Source organism: Diospyros lotus, chromosome 3 (genome assembly GCF_014633365.1).
Source record: "Diospyros lotus cultivar Yz01 chromosome 3, ASM1463336v1, whole genome shotgun sequence".
NCBI classification, from domain to species: domain Eukaryota; kingdom Viridiplantae; phylum Streptophyta; class Magnoliopsida; order Ericales; family Ebenaceae; genus Diospyros; species Diospyros lotus.
In genome coordinates, this window is record NC_068340.1 from 35,894,970 (window position 1) to 35,916,484 (window position 21,515).

Consider the following 21,515-nt stretch of genomic DNA (forward strand, 5'->3'; position numbering starts at 1 on the left):
AGCTTCAACCCAACAGAAATCATTCACTAAAAATGAACGGAAACAAAACGGGTATTTTTACAGACACACTTGAGAGACCACACTCTCGCTGCATGGCATCAAAAATTTAAAAGAATGAAAGAATTCGAGAACAGACGCATGTCCTCTTTTACCTACTAAACAATCAAAAACCCAACTACTAGTGTTCCCTTTCTAGTCACTCGTGGAAGAGGGGGCTCCCGCCCCATCCCCATCGTCGCCGGAACCTGCAGCTGTCCTGGTGTCCGGTCTAATCTCCTCCAGTTGTTGTAGGACCTGCTGAACTTCCGGCCGCGCTGATGGCGAGGGATCAACACAGTGCAGAGCCAGTTTCAGCGTGTTGAGCAACTCATCGCCGATTGTAGGCGCATCCTTCATCAACTCCAAGTCAAAAACTTCATTAGTCCACTCCTCTTTCACAATGGAGGCAACCCACTGAGGCAAGTCCACACCATTCATTGCCTCACCAGGGGACTTCCCTGTCAAGAGCTCCAGGATGATCACTCCCAGGCTGTACACATCAGTCTTTGTGTTCGCTTTCTTCAGCTTCGAGAGCTCCGGCGCTCGGTACCCCAGCGCCCCGGCAGCCGCGATCACATTGGAATTCGCAGCCGCCGTCATGAGCCGGGAAAGCCCATAATCGGAGATCTTTGCATTGGTGTGATCATCAAGCAGAACGTTGCTGGATGTGAGGTTGCCATGGATTATGTTCATTTCTGCGTGAAGGTAGAGCAAGCCCCGAGCTGTGCCTTGCGCTATCTTCATCCTTGTCTGCCAATCAATCGCAGTCTCAGGGCCGCGTGCTGCAAGAACAAAAATGATTAGCGAGTCAAAAATAATGTGGCAGACCTAACCTCGACCTCGTATAGTAAGATAAAAAGTTTGTTGTTTGTGCCTCTCACCATGGAGGAAGGCTGCTAGGCTTCCCTTAGGCATGTAGTCAAAGACAAGAAGCTTCTCTCCTTTGGGGCCCAAGTAATAAGCCCTCAAAGCCAAGAGATTGGGGTGTCTGATCTTCCCAAGCACATTGACTTCAGCTTCAAATTCCTTCTGGCTTTTAGTTATCTTCTCCCTCAGCCTCTTCACCGCAACTTGGCTGCCATCCTCCAGAGTGGCCTTGTAAACAGTTCCATAAGTGCTCTTCCCCATAATCTCCGCAGTTGCGCACAGAAGATCATCAGCCGTGAACACCATGGGGCCGTCAAAATGGACGAGCTTTCCGCCCGTCTCTCCGGCTGCCTCGGCTTCGCCTCCGGCCGGCGGGACACCTTTTTCAGCCCTTGATGCAGCCTGGCCATCCTTCTCCTTTGAGGCAGCCCTTTTCCTGACCAAACAGCAGAGCAAAATACAACAAAGTAAAAGCAGGACTATAAGCAGAGCGCCGGCTGCTATGAGAATAATGTCTTTGGTACTCAGCTTCCGGCCCCGGCCCTTTTGGTTTCTCGGGAGAGGGAGGGGGGGAACCAGGAGGAGCCATTGAAGGACACGGGGTTGAAGCACTGAACCCACATAGCTGAAGGTTTCCCACAAAGGAGCTTGAATTGAACTTTTGGGAGAGGCGAATTGGAACAGGGCCGGATAAGTTGTTATAAGAAACATTGAAGGAACTGAGATTTGTGAGATCACCAAGGGAGCTGGGGATTTCTCCACTGAGATTGTTGTGAGCCAAATTAAGAACACTAAGTTTCTGTAGTTTGTTCAATGATTCTGGGATTTGGCCATCAAGGTGGTTGTTCTCCAAGTTGAGAACTTTAAGTGAGGACAGATTGGAGACGCCAATAGGCAAGCTCCCATTGATGGCATTGTAAGAGAGATCAAGTGTTGTGAGCCTGGAAAACCTGCCCATTTCATCTGGCAGTGTTCCACTGATTTTGTTGTGGCCAAGGGAGAGCTCTTGGAGCTCACTGGATTTGCCAAGAGGAGGAGGAACTGCTCCAAAGAGATTATTGTATTGAAGAGCAAGAAAGATCAAGGAAGGTGAGCGAGTTAGGCTATCTGGGATTGAGCCAGATAGGGAATTAAAGCTAAGGTTGAGTCTATAAAGCTTAGTAGAATTGGCAATGCTATATGGGATTGAACCCGATAAAGAGTTGTTGCTTAAATCGAGAGTTTGAAGCAGAGTGCAGGATCCAATGGAAGGTGGGATTGAACCCGCAATCCGGTTGTTGAAGAGCTGGACACCTCTGAGTTTGGGGAGAAACCCCAAAGATGTGGGGACTGGACCCTCAAGAAGATTGTCGTGGAGGCTGAGCTTCCTGAGGGCTTGAAGCTGCCCAATCTTTTCGGTGATTCGGCCGCCCAAACCCTTCCATGGAAGCTGGATTACTATCACTTGGCCTTGAGCACACTTGATACCGATCCAACCACCCGAGCAAGCTCCATATCCAGAGTCATTCCAGCTCTTCAAGAACCCTTTAGCGTCCACCAGTTCATGCTTGAAGGCTTGGAGGGCTTGGTAGTCCGCTTGGGTGACAACCACGCCGTCCCAAGCTTGGCCTGAAACGGGCTGGACCAGAAAAACCAGCAGCACTTGAAGGAACAATACAAACTCAAACTCCCCTTTCCATTTCTCCTTTCTCTTGGTGGAAATGTGGCACCAATTTGCCTCTCTTTTCGCCAGAAAATGAAGTTTAATCTGAGATGGGTTTTTGCACTCCATAAAAGCAAGGGATTTCTGAAGAAGAAGAAGAAGAAGAATGAGAAAGAGAGAGAATAGATATGGGGTTGAGAAGGTTTATGGTTTTGTAATAGGAACTGGAGATGGGATTGAACAGATCATCAGATGGGGCACGTGAGAGAGAGAGAGAGAGAGGAATTAAGGAGGGGGGGGGGGGGGGGGGGGGGGGGGTTGTGAACAGAGGCGCCTCTTCCCACAAAAGATAGAAAGAAAATAAAAGGGGGCATAACGGCTAGTTGTTCTGATGACAGACACATGCCTAGGGTATAACACACACAATACTGTTTTTCTTTTATGGCACCCGTGGCTACAGGCTCCTCCGCCGCCTCCTCGTAACGGCTATCTTTTCCGCTGCCTTGGACATGGCAGCCTTAATTTACGATTCCGCCACTGGCACTGTCACTGCCACTGCGACCTTTCCGAAACTTCAACGTCATATGATTTGTATCCACCTCGGATTAATTAGGGATATGACGTGGACATGCCTGCCCATTGGCCCCACAAAATGCAAAAAAGTTTGGGTTTTATAAATTTTAGTTAAATTTAATAATTAATTTTTATTAAACTAATAAAAAATAGCAGTTGAATTTTGATAACATTTTAAAAAATAAAATAAATTTTATCTTCACTTATTATTACGTATGCATAATTTAAATACGTAATAGTATATAAACTGCTAGTTTACAGGGATATATTGGCAAAGTTTAGTGTAAATTAAATTGGCAGCTTCAGAATATTTAAAGATTTGTAATAAAAAGTTACAAAATTCAAATAGATATATACCAAATGAGAGTTTTTTTTTTTTTTCATGCCCCAAAATAAAAGAGACGAACAAGAACTTAGCATCACTATCATTATTTTCTCTCTCTTTAAAAGAGTGTATGAGAGCTTTAAATTTTTAAGATTTCACCACTATTACATTAGGTTAACTCCAACAATTTGCTAAATCGATCATCATTGTCAAATTTAGAGAACTAACCCTAAAATCACACCTCTAACAAATCTTGCAATCGCATTTGGCGAAGCTCATTTCGATTGTTAATGGCAATCAAAATCTGCAATGATTGCATCGTCATCCCTTTCCCCACAATGACCATCAATGTTAGAAAATGACAAGATTGGTTGAAGAAGAAAGGTATAGACGCGATAGAAGATAAATTGATTGCCAAATTTGACGATTGCAGCGACTAGGGGAACGACCGACTGCAACGACTCCACGAACAACCGACGGTTTGCAGAACAACCGTCGTCCATCATCCCAATAGTTTGTAATTTTTTTTTTGAGAAATTTTTATTTATTTGTGTATTAGATGAGTGATATTGTATATTTAATTATTGATTTGTATATTTGATTATTAAGTTTATGTATGTGCGTATTTGATTATTGATTTTTTGTATGTACATATTTAATTACTAATTTATGTATTTAATTATTAATTTTGTATATATGTGTATTTAATTATTTTTGTGTGTTTGATTATTGATTATTGATTATATGTATGTTAAAATAAATAGAATTGAAGATTAGTAATAAATAAATGAAATAAGTAATCAAATAGAGAGAAGAATATGAAGTGTTGTTAGAACACACATAATTTTTTTAGATAAGATCGAGTAAATTATTTATAATATAATAAAAAATATGGTGGATAAGGCGTACGATGGGGGAGCTGTTGGAGTGGCCTCAACAGAAGTGTTCTCCAATAAGCTATTTTTATTTGTCTTAACAATAAATTGCGTCCGGGTTGCAATGAAATGACAGCAATATTTATTTAAGATGAGAATTTTCACTTACATATCCTTTCCTTTGACTTTTATGTTAAATTCTCTTTTACAGCCCCCTCTTGTTAGTCTCATCTCATATATGCTTTATGATTCTTATTCTTGTCACTACTTGTTTACTTCCACCTTCAAAAAGACAGATCGTCTAAAATTCACCTTCTCACACACACCAATTAAAACATTATTTTTTTCACTTTTACAAATGTAGCAAACACAATCGAAGGTCACCTAAAGGTGCACAAACTGCTTTCATAAAAGAAATTGCTTTACTAGATTATTATTAATGCTAGAATGGTGGTACATTTTTTTAGCTAAATTTCACACTGCCTTAAAATTTGACTAAAATAGCACAAATTATCTTTATATTTTTAAAAATAGCACACACTTCCATTGTCATTAATTAATCAAGCAAATGATCATTTTACCCTCATATTTAAAGATATTTCCTCCCTCTCCCTACCTTCTCTTTGCCTTTTTTTTTTTTTTTTTCTCATATCCTCATAATTTCCTATTGTGGGGTTTTTTCTTATTGTTGTTAGTTCAGTAATAGATTTTCTCCTCGTGATCAACCAACCAACAGAATAGATTGAGCGATGTGCTTGTAGTAAAAGCAAGACTAGAGTGATGTGTCAATGTTAAAAATGACGATGAAGATGACATCTAACAATGAGTTTTCTTCTCTTTTTTTTGAACCTTTAAAAATCTTTGAAAATAACATCTAACAAAAAGTCTCTCTAATTTTCTTTAAATCATTATTGACAAACCCAGAAATCTTTAAAAAAAAAGGTTTCAAACCCAAATTCAAAGAATCCTCCAAGTTCAAAAATTTGAAACCCATACTCAAAATTAGAATTTTTGAGTTTGAAGAACATGGGTTCAAATAAACCTTTTTGAACATTTAAGTTTCTCTTTCTCATGGGGCCTTAATCAACCTATTAGGTGTGAGTTCTAATAATTTGATTTTTTTTAATCTTAGAAAAGACACAGAAAAATATAAAGATTATTTTAATAAAATTAATTATCATTACTTAACAACAAAAGGGTATGTGATACATCCAATTGATCCATGAACGACTTTAGAATCTGAATGTAATGACCATTTATAATCTACCAATTATGTCTTATATTTTAAGTTCAAAATAACATTTGAACTATAAATGAATTGATATGATTGGTGAAGAGTTTGTTAGTTTAATTTATATTCGTTCAATAAATAAATAAATAAATTTAAATAAAAAATTTCAACTCATTTAAACAAGTCGAATTCAAATAAAAACTTATTCGACTCATTTGTCTTCATAACATGTTCTATTCAAGTTATAAACAAATTCGTTTATAATTAATTTAAAATTTATTTATTCTTTAATTAAAATATTATATACTTATATTTTATATATTATAAGACGTATGATATAGTATTCTTTTCATGAACAATTTGTTTTTCTTTTCTTTTTTTTTTTTTGGCCGATGAAGATATTTGTCTTTTGAATACTCCCATTTATTGTTTGTTAAACAATAAAAAAACTTGAAAATAACAAATTTATTAATTAAATTCATTTATTATTCACGAACAAACTCAAAATGAAGCTCGTTTAAGTTAAACGAACCGAATACAAATATGAAAATATATTAACAAACTGAGATTTTACACACAAACCATATTGGGATAAAAGTAACAGTTGTCGCCATAACAAGAAGAAAACACCCATAATTGATTTTTATTTTACTTTTGTTAAGTAAAAAGCAGTAAAGGTCGATTTCATGAGATCTTTTTAGGGTTGACCAAGTTGGCTTCAAGAGACAAAACAAACCCCCATTAAACTTAGTGGCTGCGGTATTAACTTTTTCACCTCTTAAATCAAAATAAACACATGAAAAAGAGACAGAGACCATATATAACATAAATAAAAGCCACATACGCGTTTGAAATTTTGATCTCTAAGACTTCTAATACTTACCAACGCACGTCTACCAACCCGGTAGCGAGGTGTCAAGTGGAGATGACCTCCACCTAACAAGAGATGGAGATTCAAAAGAAAATCGATAGAATTAGAATTAGATGGATCATGAATCGTCAAATTCCTAATGTGCCGTAAGCACCAACAAATACTGAAAAACGGTGCTATTTCAGGTAAAGTCAGTCCACAATGAGAATTTAGTCACAAGATACATTATCTATTAAATTAAGGTTGGGTTAAGTAAAATTTTATAAAGTAATGATAGATTTAACAGAAGTGAATATTATGTCAAACATTAACGACATCGATATAGTTAATTGGCAAATTCAGCTCTGCTCTTCCTTCCACGCGCACATGACTTGTGCTTGTGAACAAAGATAAGATAGCCTAATATCTCCCTTCCATGCAATTACTGATCTATCCCAGACATAGCCTAAACCAAAAAACCCCTTCTCAAGCCATCGCTCAATCAATACGGATTTCACTCTGTTCCATATCGATACTATACTGCAACCCTACTAATAGGATTCTAAATCAAATCCCTAAGCTTGTTCAACCTCCTCCTGCTTTCTTAATTCCACGGAGAAATTGTGTATACTTTTAAGTTACTGCTGGGTGCAATAGAATAGAATTCAAGTAGAAAAAAAGATGGGGCAAAATCTACTCAACTCAACAATATTTGTCAAATGTGCACATCTCTTGGATGCAATGGACACATTTATTCAAAATATGACATATTTTCATACCATTATTTACAATACATATCTACAAAGAGATAAATGCAAGCAGATTAAATTATAAATCGCAAATTACAAGCAATGTCAGAACAACCAATATTATGTCAATCGCTAGTTATAACATTATAAAATAAATAACAAATAGTTTCATAACCCCAACAAAAAAACAAGAAATAACAAAGATTAAAAGGGAAAATTTGAACTTTTGAAACAGAAGAGCCTAATAGCAAATGAAAGGGAAGGGGGGAGGGGAGGGAGGAATTACAAGAAATAGACAATGTAAGAAGTTAAAGTTAACAGAAATTCATAAAAAGAAAAAAAAAATCGAAGTTACCGCAGGGAAAAAATAAGATGTTACAAAATAACAACAAATACATAGCCGGAAGTTATTCATCAAAAACATAATATGAATTGCAAAATAGGTAGTCCCAGGTTCGTCACCTGCCTTCGGCCACTGGGCTAGGTAACCAGTGAAAAGAGCCTCACGTGCCCACACACACGACCACTTCATGTGAAAACTTTGGCAGCCTCGTCTCTTGCTGATCTACACGTATGTACGTGCAGTTATATAGATACAAAACTAAGTTTACAATAATGAATCGATAATATACCAGTTCGAACGTGGAAAAAAATGATGAGTTCTCAGTTGACAAAAGGCACATAAGGCATGCTTTTAAGGTGCTCGCCTCATGCGCCTAGACAACGCCTCTTAGATGGCACTACCCCTTGGTACTGAAGAGGCACACAGCTTGACAACTACGTACACAACCCATAATAGTGTAAGTTTAGCATTTGAGTCTTTGAGACCTCGGTGATTATATTCTCTTTTCCCAAGTAGTCCCTTCTATTAGTCTGGAGGGCTACTGCCTTTAACAAACTTGCTAAAATGACTCTGTTTTTAATAAAACTCAAATGCTAAATTTAAACCATATAGGGCTGAAAAACTAAATTGAAACCACAAGAGGTCTGAGTGAAATTTGTATACTCTATTCTTAAAGCAGATAGGCCGTTTGACATAACAGAATGAGCTATTTGAAAAATAAAATAAAATAAAGCAAACCACATAAACCTGATATGTTAAATGATAGGAGCACAGGGGATCTGAGTCATGTTTCCCCAAAATGAACTCACCTGTTGAAATAAAGTTTGAACTCCTAGGCAAAGTTCAAGTTATGGGGGAGATAACATGTTTTGTCTCCATGGGAATGGTTCAGAAACTTCAACCACAATCCGTGTAACCAATGAATTAAATTAAGTCACAGTTGACAAGCAGCCTAGAACATAAGATTTTAGGTTCATAGGAGCAAAACAACTACTTGAATTGGATCATTGAACCATAGCGTTCTTCAACATTCATGCTTAAATCCCTCAAAGCCAACTGAAGCAGAGGGCTACATTAAAATCAAAAATTTCGGAACCCAGCGTTCATCAACCAATCCTGTACTGATGCATGAATTAAACTCCAATAATAAGTACTGCAACAGTGATTAGCAACAACAGAACATCAACAAAACCAAAACCAAAACCAAAAACAGGACAACAAGAACAACAGACCATGAATCAAAAGCAGCAGCAGCAGCAGCAAGTCTTAATCCCACTAAGTGGGTTCGGCTACATGAATTCTATAGTCCTAGACCAACATCCACTTCACAAAACAAATGTGATGCTTCAAAATATCTATATAATGATAAAAAAGCTGAAACATGCTCAAGTAAGAGACTGGAATAACTGCACAAGCAGACAGAAAGAGGTTGGGGCAGAGAAAAAAAAAGCTCCACTGAACAGAATGTGAAATGGGAACAAACCTAAGCTAATCTTGAATTTGTGGAAGGAGAGTAAAAGAAAAAGAAAGAATTTAAGGTTTTTTTATTTCATTCTTGGTCAATTACTAAAATGAGAATAAGTGAAACCATTTCCATAAAAAAATTCATTACTGTGGTTTGATTGGTCATCTATATGTTTTGTATAAAGAAATTCCATGAAGCCATCCTCAATAAGGCTTTTATTGATGTTGTACAAGTAATTCCATGTTCATCTGACAAAAGCAAAATCAACAAAGAGCTAAAGGTCACAATTTCTCGAAACAGAAATGATTAAGAAACATGAAAAAAGAGTATTACAAGCAACCAATGCCAATGAATCGGTTAAATCTGGCACAAAATAAAGATCCAAAGTTGCAGGTTACAGATCAAATCTAGATAAACAGGAATTAAAATCCTAATCCATACTGCAAAATCTCCATGGCAACTAACATTTTTTTCTAAGAAAAGGTACAGTTCTATGGCAAGAAGGATGAAATTCATTTTACCCTCGCAGATCACATTAAATCGGATCAGATCGGACCAGGTCCAAATCCAAACACGCCTTTTTTCATACCCGCGCCGCTGCCGCGGCAGAAGAGGCGGCTCCACCGAGGAACGAGAGGAAGCCGGCGTTGGCCGGCTCTTGATCGTCAAGAAAAAGGTCCTCGGGGACCCTAAACGCGCCGTGAGCGCAAACAATCGCCAAACCGAGCAAGAGAGCGGAGATCAGAAGCGATCCGACGCTGGTGAGGAACACCACAACTACCGTGGACACGACTAAGATGCCTAGAGTTTCCCGATCGGAAAAGGTGCGACCGAAAAGGACCAAGGGCTGATCGGACGGCCGGAAGAGGTAGAGGAAGAACCAGGCACCGAGGAGGCAGAGGAGGACAAGGAGAGAGAGAGGGTGAGAGAGTAGAGAGAGAGCGAGTACGGAAGCGATCAAAGCAACGTAGTTAACGCGGAAGTAGGAGAAGTTCTTGCGGACGCGGGAGGCGGCGTCTGAGAGAGAGTCCGGACGGGAGAGGGAGGTCCGATCGATGAGTTCGGACCAGGGGCGGCGCTGGGAAAAGCCTTGGCGGACGGAGGAAGAGAGGCGCGTGATGAAGGAGCGGAAGGCGGGGGTGGCGATGGGTGGCTGGGATTGGGCGGCGGCGGAGGTAGTGGACTGAGAGTTTGAGATCGGGAGGGTTGGAGGTGAAGCCATCGTGGGAGATGGCCGGTTGTCGGCTGTAGATCGGAGTTTCAAGGGCTCCAAGAACAGATGCCAATCTTTTGCAGCTTGCAGACCCAATCCTATCACTCTTTCTCAATATACATTATACAGAAACAAATATATATACATATATATAAGTTTATATGGGTAAATTTCCGAGAATAAAAATTCTATTTTTAAAATGTTTTTGATCTCAACCAATTCTTAAGTTCATGCTTTCTTTTTTATTTTTATGTCGTTTTTAGTTTTTAGCTTTTAATTTTTTAAAATAATAAAGATATATTTATTTTTATATTTTTAAAAATAAAAAAATAAAAAAAATAAAAAAATATTTTAACAATTTTAATCACAAATACATTCTAAATTTTCAAAAAACATAAAACACTACAAACAAAATAACTTGTTTTAAGTAATTTTAAATTAAATACTCAAAATATAAAATTGAAAATAAATTCAAAACTAAAAATTAAAATACAAAAAGAACAACTCTACATTTTTTTATTATTTTTAAATTATTTTTAATTTTCAATTTTTTAAAATAATAAAAATATGTTCTTTCTACTGTTTTTAAAAATAAAAAAATATAAAAAAACTCAAAATAACTAAAGTTATTTTAAGTGTTTTTATTCAAAATAAATTCTAAACTTAAAACACATTTATTTATTTATATTTTATTATTATAATGAACAAAAATATTACAAAACTCATTAATTTTAAAAAATATATATTTTTTAATAAAATATTAACATTAAATATTTCTAATTTATTAAATAATCAGATTTATTGAATAAAATATCATTACAAAATTATTTTTAAAACTTCAAAGATAATGCGTTTTCTAATTTTCTATTTTGAGAAATAATTTTTTAAAATTTCAAAGAGAACGCGTTTTTCAATTTTTTAAAATTAGACTATCAAAATAAAAAATTGAAAATAAATTCAAAATTTAAAATTCAAAATTAAAAACCAAAAAAAATGCAACATCTTGTCTCTCTCACACACGCACTTTACAATTTTAGGCTCATTCAAACGAGAATTTATGCCATACTCTTTATTATATTATAAATAATTTGTTCTCTATTTTGATTTTGTCTTGAAAACTGTATCTATTCCAACAACACTTCATATTATTCTTTTTATTTGACTCTCTATTTTATTTATTTATTAATAAATTTCAATTTTATCTATTTTATCCTTACATATAATTTTTATTACTATAATCAAATACACAAAATAATCAGATACACACATACACATAATTAATAATAAAAAAATAAGATAATCAAATATACACATATACAAAATTAATAATCAAATACAAAAATTTATAATCAAATATGCACATACATAAAATTGATAATGAAATACACAAATCAATAACCCAATACAGAATATCACTCATCCAATACAAAAATAAATACAAAATATTTTCAAAATCACAAACTAGGCCTGATCTGCTCATTGTCGAAGAAGACTTCGCCATTATTAGTGATGCTTGTCGACATTGTCGGATATGGTGTCTGCAACTTGTTCGTTCTGCTTGCAATTCATTTTCTCCAAATTTGTTGTCGCCACTTCTTCAACATCTCTTCTCTAGGTCGATTTTACTTTTGTCGCATCTGGTTGACCTCTTCTAACATTGGGCGAGGAAATGGCAAGGAGGGCTAGCAAAATTTCGATTGCCAATTGTGGTAAGCCTTTTTAATTTTGTCAAATTTTTAACGAGGGAAATTGACTATAGCGAACTCTATTGGAACTAAATTTTTGGATTTGACTCCCTATTTTTATCTTTGACGAGTTGAATAACTACCTATTAGAGTCAACTATAGAAAGCATATAGATGAGGCACCTTTCTCCAACCCAAGCAACAATGATGCCAGTAGGTGGTTGTTTTCAACCTTTGTAAAAAATGGGGGCTTGTCTCTTATAGTGAAATCTCACGTCCCTTCTTATAGACGTTACAATCTCTAAATGAGCAAAATTTTATCTTTAACTTGGAGAATTATATTTTAAATCAATCATATGTTTTTGGGATGACCGTTATTGCGTGATCCCTGGTACTCGTGCTCTTGATTATGTCAGGAAGGGTAAATAGTAGGTATGAGACTTCGACTTCTTATGCAAAGCAAGGATCGAACTCACGACTTACCGAACTGATACTAGTATATCACTTGCTCAATCTATGACTTGGAGCATGTTCTTATATTGTATTTGTGTTTTTTTGGACAATAAATCTATTTAGATAAAATCTATCTAGATAAAATTGTCGTTTTTTTAGTTATTTCAATTATTGATATTAGGATAATTATGTCATTTATCATTTTATTTACTAACAATACCATTTCTAGTCACAACTTTTAAATTTTTTACATTGTTAAAATTATCTTTTTATTTTGTTAAATATCATTAAAATATTATAAAATAATATAAAACAAATATTAGATGACTTTTTATATTCTAGCCATTTAACAAAATGAATATTATTATGATTTTAAAACATAATCATTATGTGACAATCTCAATTGCCACCTAATCATATCAAGTCATTTTTTACAAGTTACGATAGACCTAGCGGTAGCCTATAATTGATTGAAACTAAAATTAAAGTACAATGGCAATATTAAAAAGAAATTAAAAATTAGGTTTAAAATTAAGGTTTTTCTGTAATTTACCTATTATATATTAACTAAAAGATATTAATCTATTTGATTGAAGAACTGATTTGCTTCAAGCAGAAAGTAGTTGAGTGAATTATGGTTAAATTGGTGAACATATAGAACAAAATCAATTGAATCGACGGAACTATATTGGTTTAATTGATCGATCCCACTTGGTTGACTCAAAATTAAAAAAAAAAAAAAGATAATTTTTTTGTATAGAATTGGTTTTGAAAATTAGAAAGAATTGTTGTCAAATTAGAAAATGAATATTATTATGATTTTAAAACATTTGTGGTTTTGAAATTAGTAAATAAGTTTCATGTATTCTTATTTAAAAATATGTATCGACAAGTTAAAAGTCTAAATTTTTTCAATAATATTTTCTGTAGACTTGAGATATTAAAAATATTTAAATTAAATCTAAAATTTAGTGTAAAAACAATTAAAAATATTATTTAATTGTATAAATAACATTTTTTATTATAATATTATTACATTTATTTCTTGCTAGGGCGTATTATACATAACATTATGTTTAAAATTTATTTACATAAAAATGTATGTAAATCTTGAAATTTCAACTTTAAGCCATATAAATGTAATATATATTTATTATTATGTTGTATTTTACAATTTAATATATCTAAAAATAATTTTTTTAATACAGGATCCTTTGGGTTGAGGGCTGACCTGGCCCGTTTAGCAAACAGGCTAAGCTTAGCCTGCCACACAGAATGCTGGGCCAAGCCCAAGCGGCAGGAGAGAGAGAGAGGGAATGGGTCCGTTAAGCCCATTTAACATTTCTAGAGTTTGAAATTACATCTTCACCTCAAGCTTTTGGAAGGAGATTGAATCCTTTCAATCCATTTCCTCAATTCTTTCTGAAAGGAGGATTATTTATTTCCTCTTCCCCCCTCCAGCCTCCCAATTTAAATATAGCCTCAAATGATGGGATTAAAGAATTAAATCCAAGTTATTGAACATACTAGTTTGGTAAGCTTTTCTTATTTTCAGCTTTTAATGTTGGCTATAGCACCACATTAAAGGCACTTAATCTACTTTGCCCGAGGGATTTATCGAGAGGTGTCAAAAAGACCAAAATACCCTCATCCCCATTGCAAATTTTCAAAAGTTGTCACTGCTTGCCTGTTGCTCTCTATTTTCTCTATGGCTGTTGATGCAATCACCGATTGCCACTGCCTTCGCCTTGCCGTCTTACCTTCGTCGCCTCGTTACCATTGTCTCATCTCATTGTCATCGCTCGCCACCTCACTTCGTCTCATTGCCTCTCCGATCGTCGTTGTATTTTTCTCAGTGGTAGTTGAAGAGGCAAGGCGAGGCAATGGCGGCGAGGCAAATGCAATAGCGGTGGTGATTGCATCAGCGACCATGGAGAGAAGAGAGAGTAGCGAGCAAACAGTGGCAGCTTTTGAAAATTTACAATTGGGACGAGGGTAATTTGGTCTTTTTGACACTCACGGTAAGCCAGTCAGTAGCTTTGTCAGGCAAAGTAGCATTGCTCCATTAAAGGAGGAGGATGATCTCTATATTTTTTCAAATGTTAAGAGGTATAAATAGCTTGCAATTATCTTAAATTTTTGAGTAAGATGTGCAATAACAATATAATTGCTTGAAAATTGCAATCAGCAACCCAACCCAACTACAAATTTTTTATTTAAAATAATTTAAAAAATTAAAGAGAGAACAGTGTACCCCTAAGATTTATTGTATAATAACTTTAAAAATTATCCTATATCTTAAAAATTAAAAACAAAAAAAAAAACGTAAACTATAAATGGCCTCTAGAATATTTTTAAATCATAAAAACTTTTATATAAATGACCAAAACTACAAGAGATCTAAATGTAATTTACTCATAACTAAGGGAATAGCGTTACTTGACAAAGCTAATAGCATTACTTGACAAAGCACATTAGCAATTTGAGAGTGATTTGAACTCCTTTTACTTTCTCATCCTTCTAAGGTAGTCTAAAGCAAATGTCTAGCAACTAAGCAAAGAATCAGATGCTTGGCTAGTGAAACTTTTCTGTGTTTTAGTTTAAGCTTCTTATAATAGTAGACAACCGCCCATTTTTTTATCACGCATCTTAGTCGTAGAATCTTAAATTTTGTTTTCTTTGTCATTTTCAGCTTGTTTTTAATTTTTAATTTTTTAAAACAATGACGACATATTTACTTTTATACTTTTAAAAACATGTTTTCAAAAATAAAAAAAAATTATAAAAAATTCAAAACAAAAAAATGTCATTTTAGTTGAGATATGCTTAAAATTTTAAAAACAAAAAAAATATTACAGATAAAAAAGATTAATTATTTTAAAATAAACATTCAAAATATAAAATTAAAACACGAGAACAATCCCTGAGTTTTTTCAAACAACAACTTGAACATGTAATGTCGAGTTGATTCACCTGTCAATGGAACCCTACCCTAAAAAGGTTGCATTTCACTATAGTAGTCTTCCACGAGAAAAGACCGATGGAAAAATTAGGTATGGTCATAACCCTCAAGCCGGTTTTAGTCCTTTACGCAACAGTCCAAGGTTTTGGCATCATCTTCACCTCATGCTTCCGCAATTCCCTAACTAGAAAGTCTCCATGATAAAAACATCAATTATGACACAGACATTTCTTATGGGTTTCATTTGTTTCTTTCACAAAAAATTTATTTTCATATATATTAAAGTAAGCCTGAGTAGTAATAGTAAAGTCTCTTCTTGTAATTCATGGGTCGCAGTCTCGCAGCCTTAAGTGTGAAAATAGCCTTTTTGCCAATAAAGGTAAGGCTGCACGTATACAAAAATAACTCTCATCTTATTAAAAATGGGTTTGTCAAGCCCCCCCCCCAAAAAAAAACAACTAAAATATTGGAAAATAACTAATCAGGCCCAAAACATGATATAAATTCAGTAGAATGACAAGAAAACTGTAAGATTAAGTCAAGATGGGGGTTCCATGTACTGTTGCATTCCAGTTAAGAAGGCAAAGAGAGAATATGACCTGCGTTTAGCAGTAATATTCAGAGATGAAAGAAGGTGAAGCAACCTCCCTGCTTGTGCCGCACACCTGGTATAATAGAAAATGCATGCAAGACGTAGGCAGAGCTGTAAGGTTGGCTAGAAAGTAGAGCCAAAGATGCTCATCTATATATCCTCTGATAGTGACAGAGAGATTAATGCAGGGGCAACTGAAATTCAACATGCGCTCTTTACTTCACAAAAGCAACAAAAATTCTTCAGGGAAGTAGTTAGTTACAATTGTACATGCCACCTGGCGGATGCAGCGAGAAAATATTCCCGCTTTTTTCCCAGAGCAATCAAACGACAGCTAGGGAATTTAGTTAAAAAAAATACTGTTAAAGAGAAGAAAACAAGAAATGAACCATTATGAAAAGTCCATGGATACGACTCGTTAGCATAGGATTCCCCTGCCACTAGATAATATGTGACGTTTATAGTGTAGGACATGTAGGATATGATCAAAGAAACCTCAAACCCTAACGTCTTAAGATATGACAACAAATATAAGGGCCTATTTGGTCATATTTTTTTTTTATGAAAAATGATTATTTTTTTTATCTAAATTTTAGTTTTTGAGGTATTTGAGTGGTTATATTTTTCAAATAAATTAAATTCTAACTTTTGGTTACGTGATGGTATTTTCTCACTTTTGCTGAAAAAAAATTCTTGAGAGCAAAAGGAGGGGGGCCAAATTTTTTAGACAATTCACGCAGTCTTGACCCTTAACCGCTCTTTCATCCTCGAGGGTTTTTCTCTTCCATTCAACACTGACTCTTCCCTTTGTTTGTCGCCATCTCCGTCGAAGACAAGCTCCTATTTCGAGTTTCAGATCGTCGTTCATCTTCGTTTTCGTCAAGATAAAGTTTCTGCCCATATTATCTTTTGATTTCTGACTTCCTGAAGATTTGGAAACAGATTTGCCACAAGAAAGAGGCAGCAAGCGAGGGCGATAGTGAGCAGCCAAGGGGTTTGAAGGGTTCTTTGTATAACAATTTATAGGTAGAAAATTAAGTTAAACAAACACTTTCAATTGATATTTTTTTAAAAAAATTTATTCTAGATAATTCAATTACCTAAAATTTTTTTTTTTTTATACAAATTCTATACTTGTAATCAAGCGCACCCTAAATGTCATTAATATGAACATAGATAAAGAAGGTTGGCGGCCTACTGCGTAGTCAATGCATATCAGGAATGTTAAATTTCAGATAATTGGGAAAAACTAACTATTGCACATATTGATAGGCCTTAATATTTGTGAAAGACAAAATCTTCAGAGATTGCGTGGAGCAGTACAAATATGGCACGTATCTGTCGGTTCCAGGGAAATCCTTGTCAAGTTTAGGTGCAATATCCTTTGGAAGCATCAATATTGCAGATATAGACAAACACTTGAATAGTAATAATGCTTCTAAGACTCTTACCAGGTTCCTTTCATAGCCTGCATTTTTCTTTTTCTATGCATAGGTAATTTAGAAAAAGGAAGTTTTCTCCACGACTTAGAATTGCCATGCACCGAAATATAGGAATACCTCATTTTTGTCAACTTAACTTGCTTCCGGCACAAGCACTTTTCAGATCAACGTCACATTCTTTGTCAATCTACATGATTAACAAAACAAACAGCTTTGATTAAAGAAACACGTTAAATTATGAGATGATTCTACTTCATTGTTTTGATTATGGAAATTCTATCCAAACCAACCAGAGGTGAGAGAACAATTCCACGAGAGTATAGTTCACAACAACAACCGTCGATCAGAAAACATGGAGTCAGCAGCTTGTGGCTGGGGCCTATCTGAAATTGAAATAGAATGAACTGCTAGTTGCAGTTATATTAATTTTGTAAACTGAACAGGAGATTAGTGAAAAGATCATATACATTGAAAACAAATGAAATAAATGAACAAGCAACCACTGCACATCAGAAGGTTAGCATTTTATAGCAAATATTTTTTCCATCAAGAAACTGTACAAACTTAAGAAACAAATCTTGCATAAGTTACCAATTGCACAGTTTGCACATTGAACTGGGTTAACATGTTTTTTTAAAATAAATAAGCAAGCGTTCTTGGTCAGAGACTCAGAGCCAACTATAAGCAACAGTAATCCACTATGTGAGGGTTCTTTTATCACGCCATGGAAAACTCTTTTGTTCTGTCCATTCCTCAACATGAATGAAGTAGCTTGGGGAGGTGGCACATTCTACAGTATCAACATAATGCACAAGGAAATATTTGTCAATCCAAGTAACATCACTGCACTCACTCTTGCATGGAAACACAACATATTATCACTAAATGTGGCTGTATCTCTAAATTGTTTTAATGACAAAATACTTTGTAAAGAAGCGTGAAAAAAAGACTCAATTTTGGAAGAGAGAGCAAAGAAAACAGGTAATTTTTGTCCACAATTCACAAAAAATTTCTCAGGAGAGACCAATAATACACGTGCAAACGAACATCTTACGCCACCCAAATGTACTTCTTAACCACTATTCGCCTGACTTTATCCATGAAAGCCATGAGAATTTTCTTACGTACCTAGAACTGCAACACATTCATATCTATTACTCCTGTCCTGAATCAAAAACTTATCCTTTTGGAGATATTCTAATTTTCTAATATTGTAGGCCATCTATATCTATGTCTAGTTTTGTACTATATTCATCTTAGTGTATTCCTGAAAGGCATCTAGAACAGTAGCACCCTCTTTCTTATTGACCTTTTGTCCAACCAGAAAGATAGCTTCAAAGATATCCATAAAGCCTTTAAATATGAGCATCACTTCAAGGTGCATACACCGGAAGAGGCAGAGAAAGCTAAACACAATCAGTTCTCATGGCTTCCTCTACCTTCCCAGATGTATGGGCGTGGATTCAGAGCCTTCCACCAGTTACTAATTGGAGAGAAGACTTAATGTCCATATGTATCTGTGGTTTAAGGTCATCACCGTCCCTTAAATTATCCGTAGCCAAAAATCCTCAATCTCCATTTCTCTCATTCTCTATGATTGCAGATTTCAACCTCCCGGTATCTCTTTGGACCTCAAAACCATTTAAACTCAGCTCCACAACTTCAAAGTTTGTAGATGAAGAAACCATTTTCAATCTCTTGGTTAATATCATTGAGGATGTTCTTGGCTACTGCCCAAATAGAAACACCTCTTTACTTAGAATCCCCAAAATAGATTCACTGAACAACTTCAAAGATGTATTTAACATCTCATTTCTGACTCTCACCTTCCTAATTTGCATCTATGAAGCTCCTGTAGATATCCGCTCAGAATGTCTTAATACTCTCAAGAACCAACTAGCATGCCTGCGCTCAAGAGAAACGACAAAGCTATTTATGAGGATCTTAGGATCCAACTCAGAAGAGCAATGGATGAGATCAATAAACCTTGCCATCACCAACTGGATTGTTGAGCTCCGAGCTAATAACAACAACCTCAAGACACTATCCCCTCTGTTCTCTTATGCAATTTCAGCAGTTGGATTATGGAAAGTTCATTTGTATTGTCCTGTAATAGCAATGGATATTGAGAAATCAACCAATCCTCCACCCGATGATCGCTTGTGGTTCTCTTTGAACTATCACCAACTTGAGGGTGTGATCCAATTAAATTACAAAGTCACCGTTCGGGAGAAGTGGATTGACGTGATGGTGGATGTGGACAACATAAGGTACACTGACTAATCAGCAAACTTCAAAATTCAGTTTCAAATTTCACTTCAAGTAATGAAAATGGAGAACATTGCTAAATAATTTCCTGCAGTGAAAGTTGAAACTCAACAATGCTCATAAGCAATATATATATGTATATAATTGTTTCCTATACAAAGTGTACTTCAATTTGATCCTTGTCGTCTTCTCAACCAGGTGCGATGTAATTCGACTCGCAACCAAGACCCTCCTTTCTGAGCGAGGAGCTGGAACAGCCGAAAAACACTTCCCATCGCGAATCTCCTTGCAGCTTACTCCAACTCTTCAGACCAACGTGTTAAGCATATCAGTCGGCAAATCCTCGGAAAACCCTAGGAGAGAGATCGGCTTCGAAAAGACGCTCGAAGGCGGATTCGATTCGACTACTTCCTTGGGGCTTAGGGTTTCCGCTGGAGAGACGATGTCAATGAGCTTGAAGCCCTGGAAGTTCGAGCAATCTGTCCATGGAGATACCGCGAAGTTGAATTGGTTTCTTCACGACAGCGAGGACGGAAGGGAGGTGTTCTCATCGAAGCCTTCAAAGATGGCGTTGCTTCAACCGAAGGCCTGGTTCAAGAACCGCTATTCCAGTGCTTATCGGCCTTTCACCAAGCAAGGAGGAGTGATATTTGCTCACGATGAATACGGAGAGAATCTATGGTGGAAGGTGCAGAGAGGAAGCGTGGGGAAGCAGATGGAATGGGAGATCAGAGGGTGGATTTGGTTAACGTATTGGCCGAATAAACATCGGACATTCTATAGCGAGACGAGGCGGCTGCAGTTCAGAGAAACCGTTCAGCTCACTCTTCCTTAATTAGCTGAAAAATAAATAAGAATGGCATTTGCAGAACAACCGCACCGCAGCTGCTTCAGCTTCGACTTTCGATTCAGTTTCTTCTCGTCACCTCACAGAATGTGGCGCGTTTCATCGGTTCATATCCTGCAAGCCATCATACTTGTACTAATAAGTCTGAATTAAGTTTTTTTTTCACATTTTACCTTCATTGTTCAATGAAATCTGAATTCTGTTTTCATTTTTAATTTTTTTTAATTATTTTAAGTTCTACTGAATGTAAATCTTGTGTAGAATTATTTTTAGAAAACCTTAAACTACATTCTCTTTACTTTTTAATTTTTAGTTTTAAGTTTTGAATTTATTTTTAATTTTAGTAGTCTATTTTTAAAAAATTAAAAACACGTTCTCTTTTAAATTTTGAAAATAAATTTTTAATGATATTTTATTCAATAAATTTTATTATTCAGTAAATTAAAAATATTTAATATTAATATATTATTAAAAAATATATACATTTTAAAGTTAATGAATTTTGCAATATTTTTTCTATTATAATAATAAAATATAAATAAATAAATAAATATGTTTTAAATTTTGAGTTTATTTTGAATAAAAACACTTAAAATAATTTTTTTGTTGTTTTGAGTTTTTTTTTAATTTTTTTTATTTTCAAAAATATATTTTTAAAAATAATAAAAATAACACATTTTCATTATTTTAGAAAATTAAAAATTAAAAATAACTTGAAAACAGTAAAGAAAACGCAACCTTAACGGTTTAAGTTGTTGTATTTCAAAATTGAAAACATTTGAATTGGATGGTGTTAAAATAATTGAATGAACAAAAAGATTAGCAATGACACGGGATTCAGCCAACGATGTGTTTGCAGCATGGTACAACTTTGTAGTTTTATTACATTATCCTTCAAATTTACTTAAATTTTATTTATTTTTTAAAAAATCAATCACTTAATAATATTAAGAGTCATGACTGATAATGGTTATATATCGTATCCTTATTAGAGAGGGTGTTAGTTTTTTGTATCATATCCTTATTGATGACAATTATGTATCGCATCTTTATAACATATAACTTTCTTAGTCTCCTCCAATAAAAATGCACCAC

General features: G+C 35.1%; 3 protein-coding genes across 6 annotated transcripts; 1 reads left to right on the forward strand and 2 right to left on the reverse strand.

Annotated features, from left to right (window-relative positions):
• Positions 1-6: 6 nt before the first annotated feature.
• LOC127797468 (probable leucine-rich repeat receptor-like protein kinase IMK3) lies at positions 7-3,021 on the reverse strand. Its single transcript, XM_052330394.1, is given in 3 exon segments — positions 7-821; positions 921-1,441; positions 1,443-3,021. Coding segments are annotated over 3 exon segments (2,385 nt in total). The 5' UTR covers positions 2,678-3,021; the 3' UTR covers positions 7-192.
• A 2,888-nt stretch (positions 3,022-5,909) lies between these two features.
• On the reverse strand, positions 5,910-10,287 carry LOC127798194 (PRA1 family protein B1). Of its 4 annotated transcripts, none has more exons than XM_052331574.1 (2): positions 9,481-10,287; positions 5,910-7,716 (listed from the first exon to the last, which is right to left on the reverse strand). In XM_052331574.1, the coding sequence occupies exon 1, from the start codon at positions 10,179-10,181 to the stop codon at positions 9,543-9,545; it is 639 nt and encodes a 212-aa protein (XP_052187534.1). In that variant the 5' UTR covers positions 10,182-10,287; the 3' UTR covers positions 5,910-7,716; positions 9,481-9,542. The 4 variants fall into 4 exon arrangements, with proteins under 4 accessions (XP_052187534.1, XP_052187535.1, XP_052187536.1 ...); XM_052331575.1 differs by lacking the exon at positions 5,910-7,716 and adding an exon at positions 8,140-8,610; XM_052331576.1 differs by lacking the exon at positions 5,910-7,716 and adding an exon at positions 8,140-8,615.
• An 8,412-nt stretch (positions 10,288-18,699) lies between these two features.
• Positions 18,700-20,635, forward strand: LOC127797774 (uncharacterized). The gene is made up of 2 exons (XM_052330914.1): positions 18,700-19,575; positions 19,772-20,635. The coding sequence occupies exons 1-2, from the start codon at positions 18,731-18,733 to the stop codon at positions 20,406-20,408; spliced, it is 1,482 nt and encodes a 493-aa protein (XP_052186874.1). The 5' UTR covers positions 18,700-18,730; the 3' UTR covers positions 20,409-20,635.
• Positions 20,636-21,515: the final 880 nt, after the last annotated feature.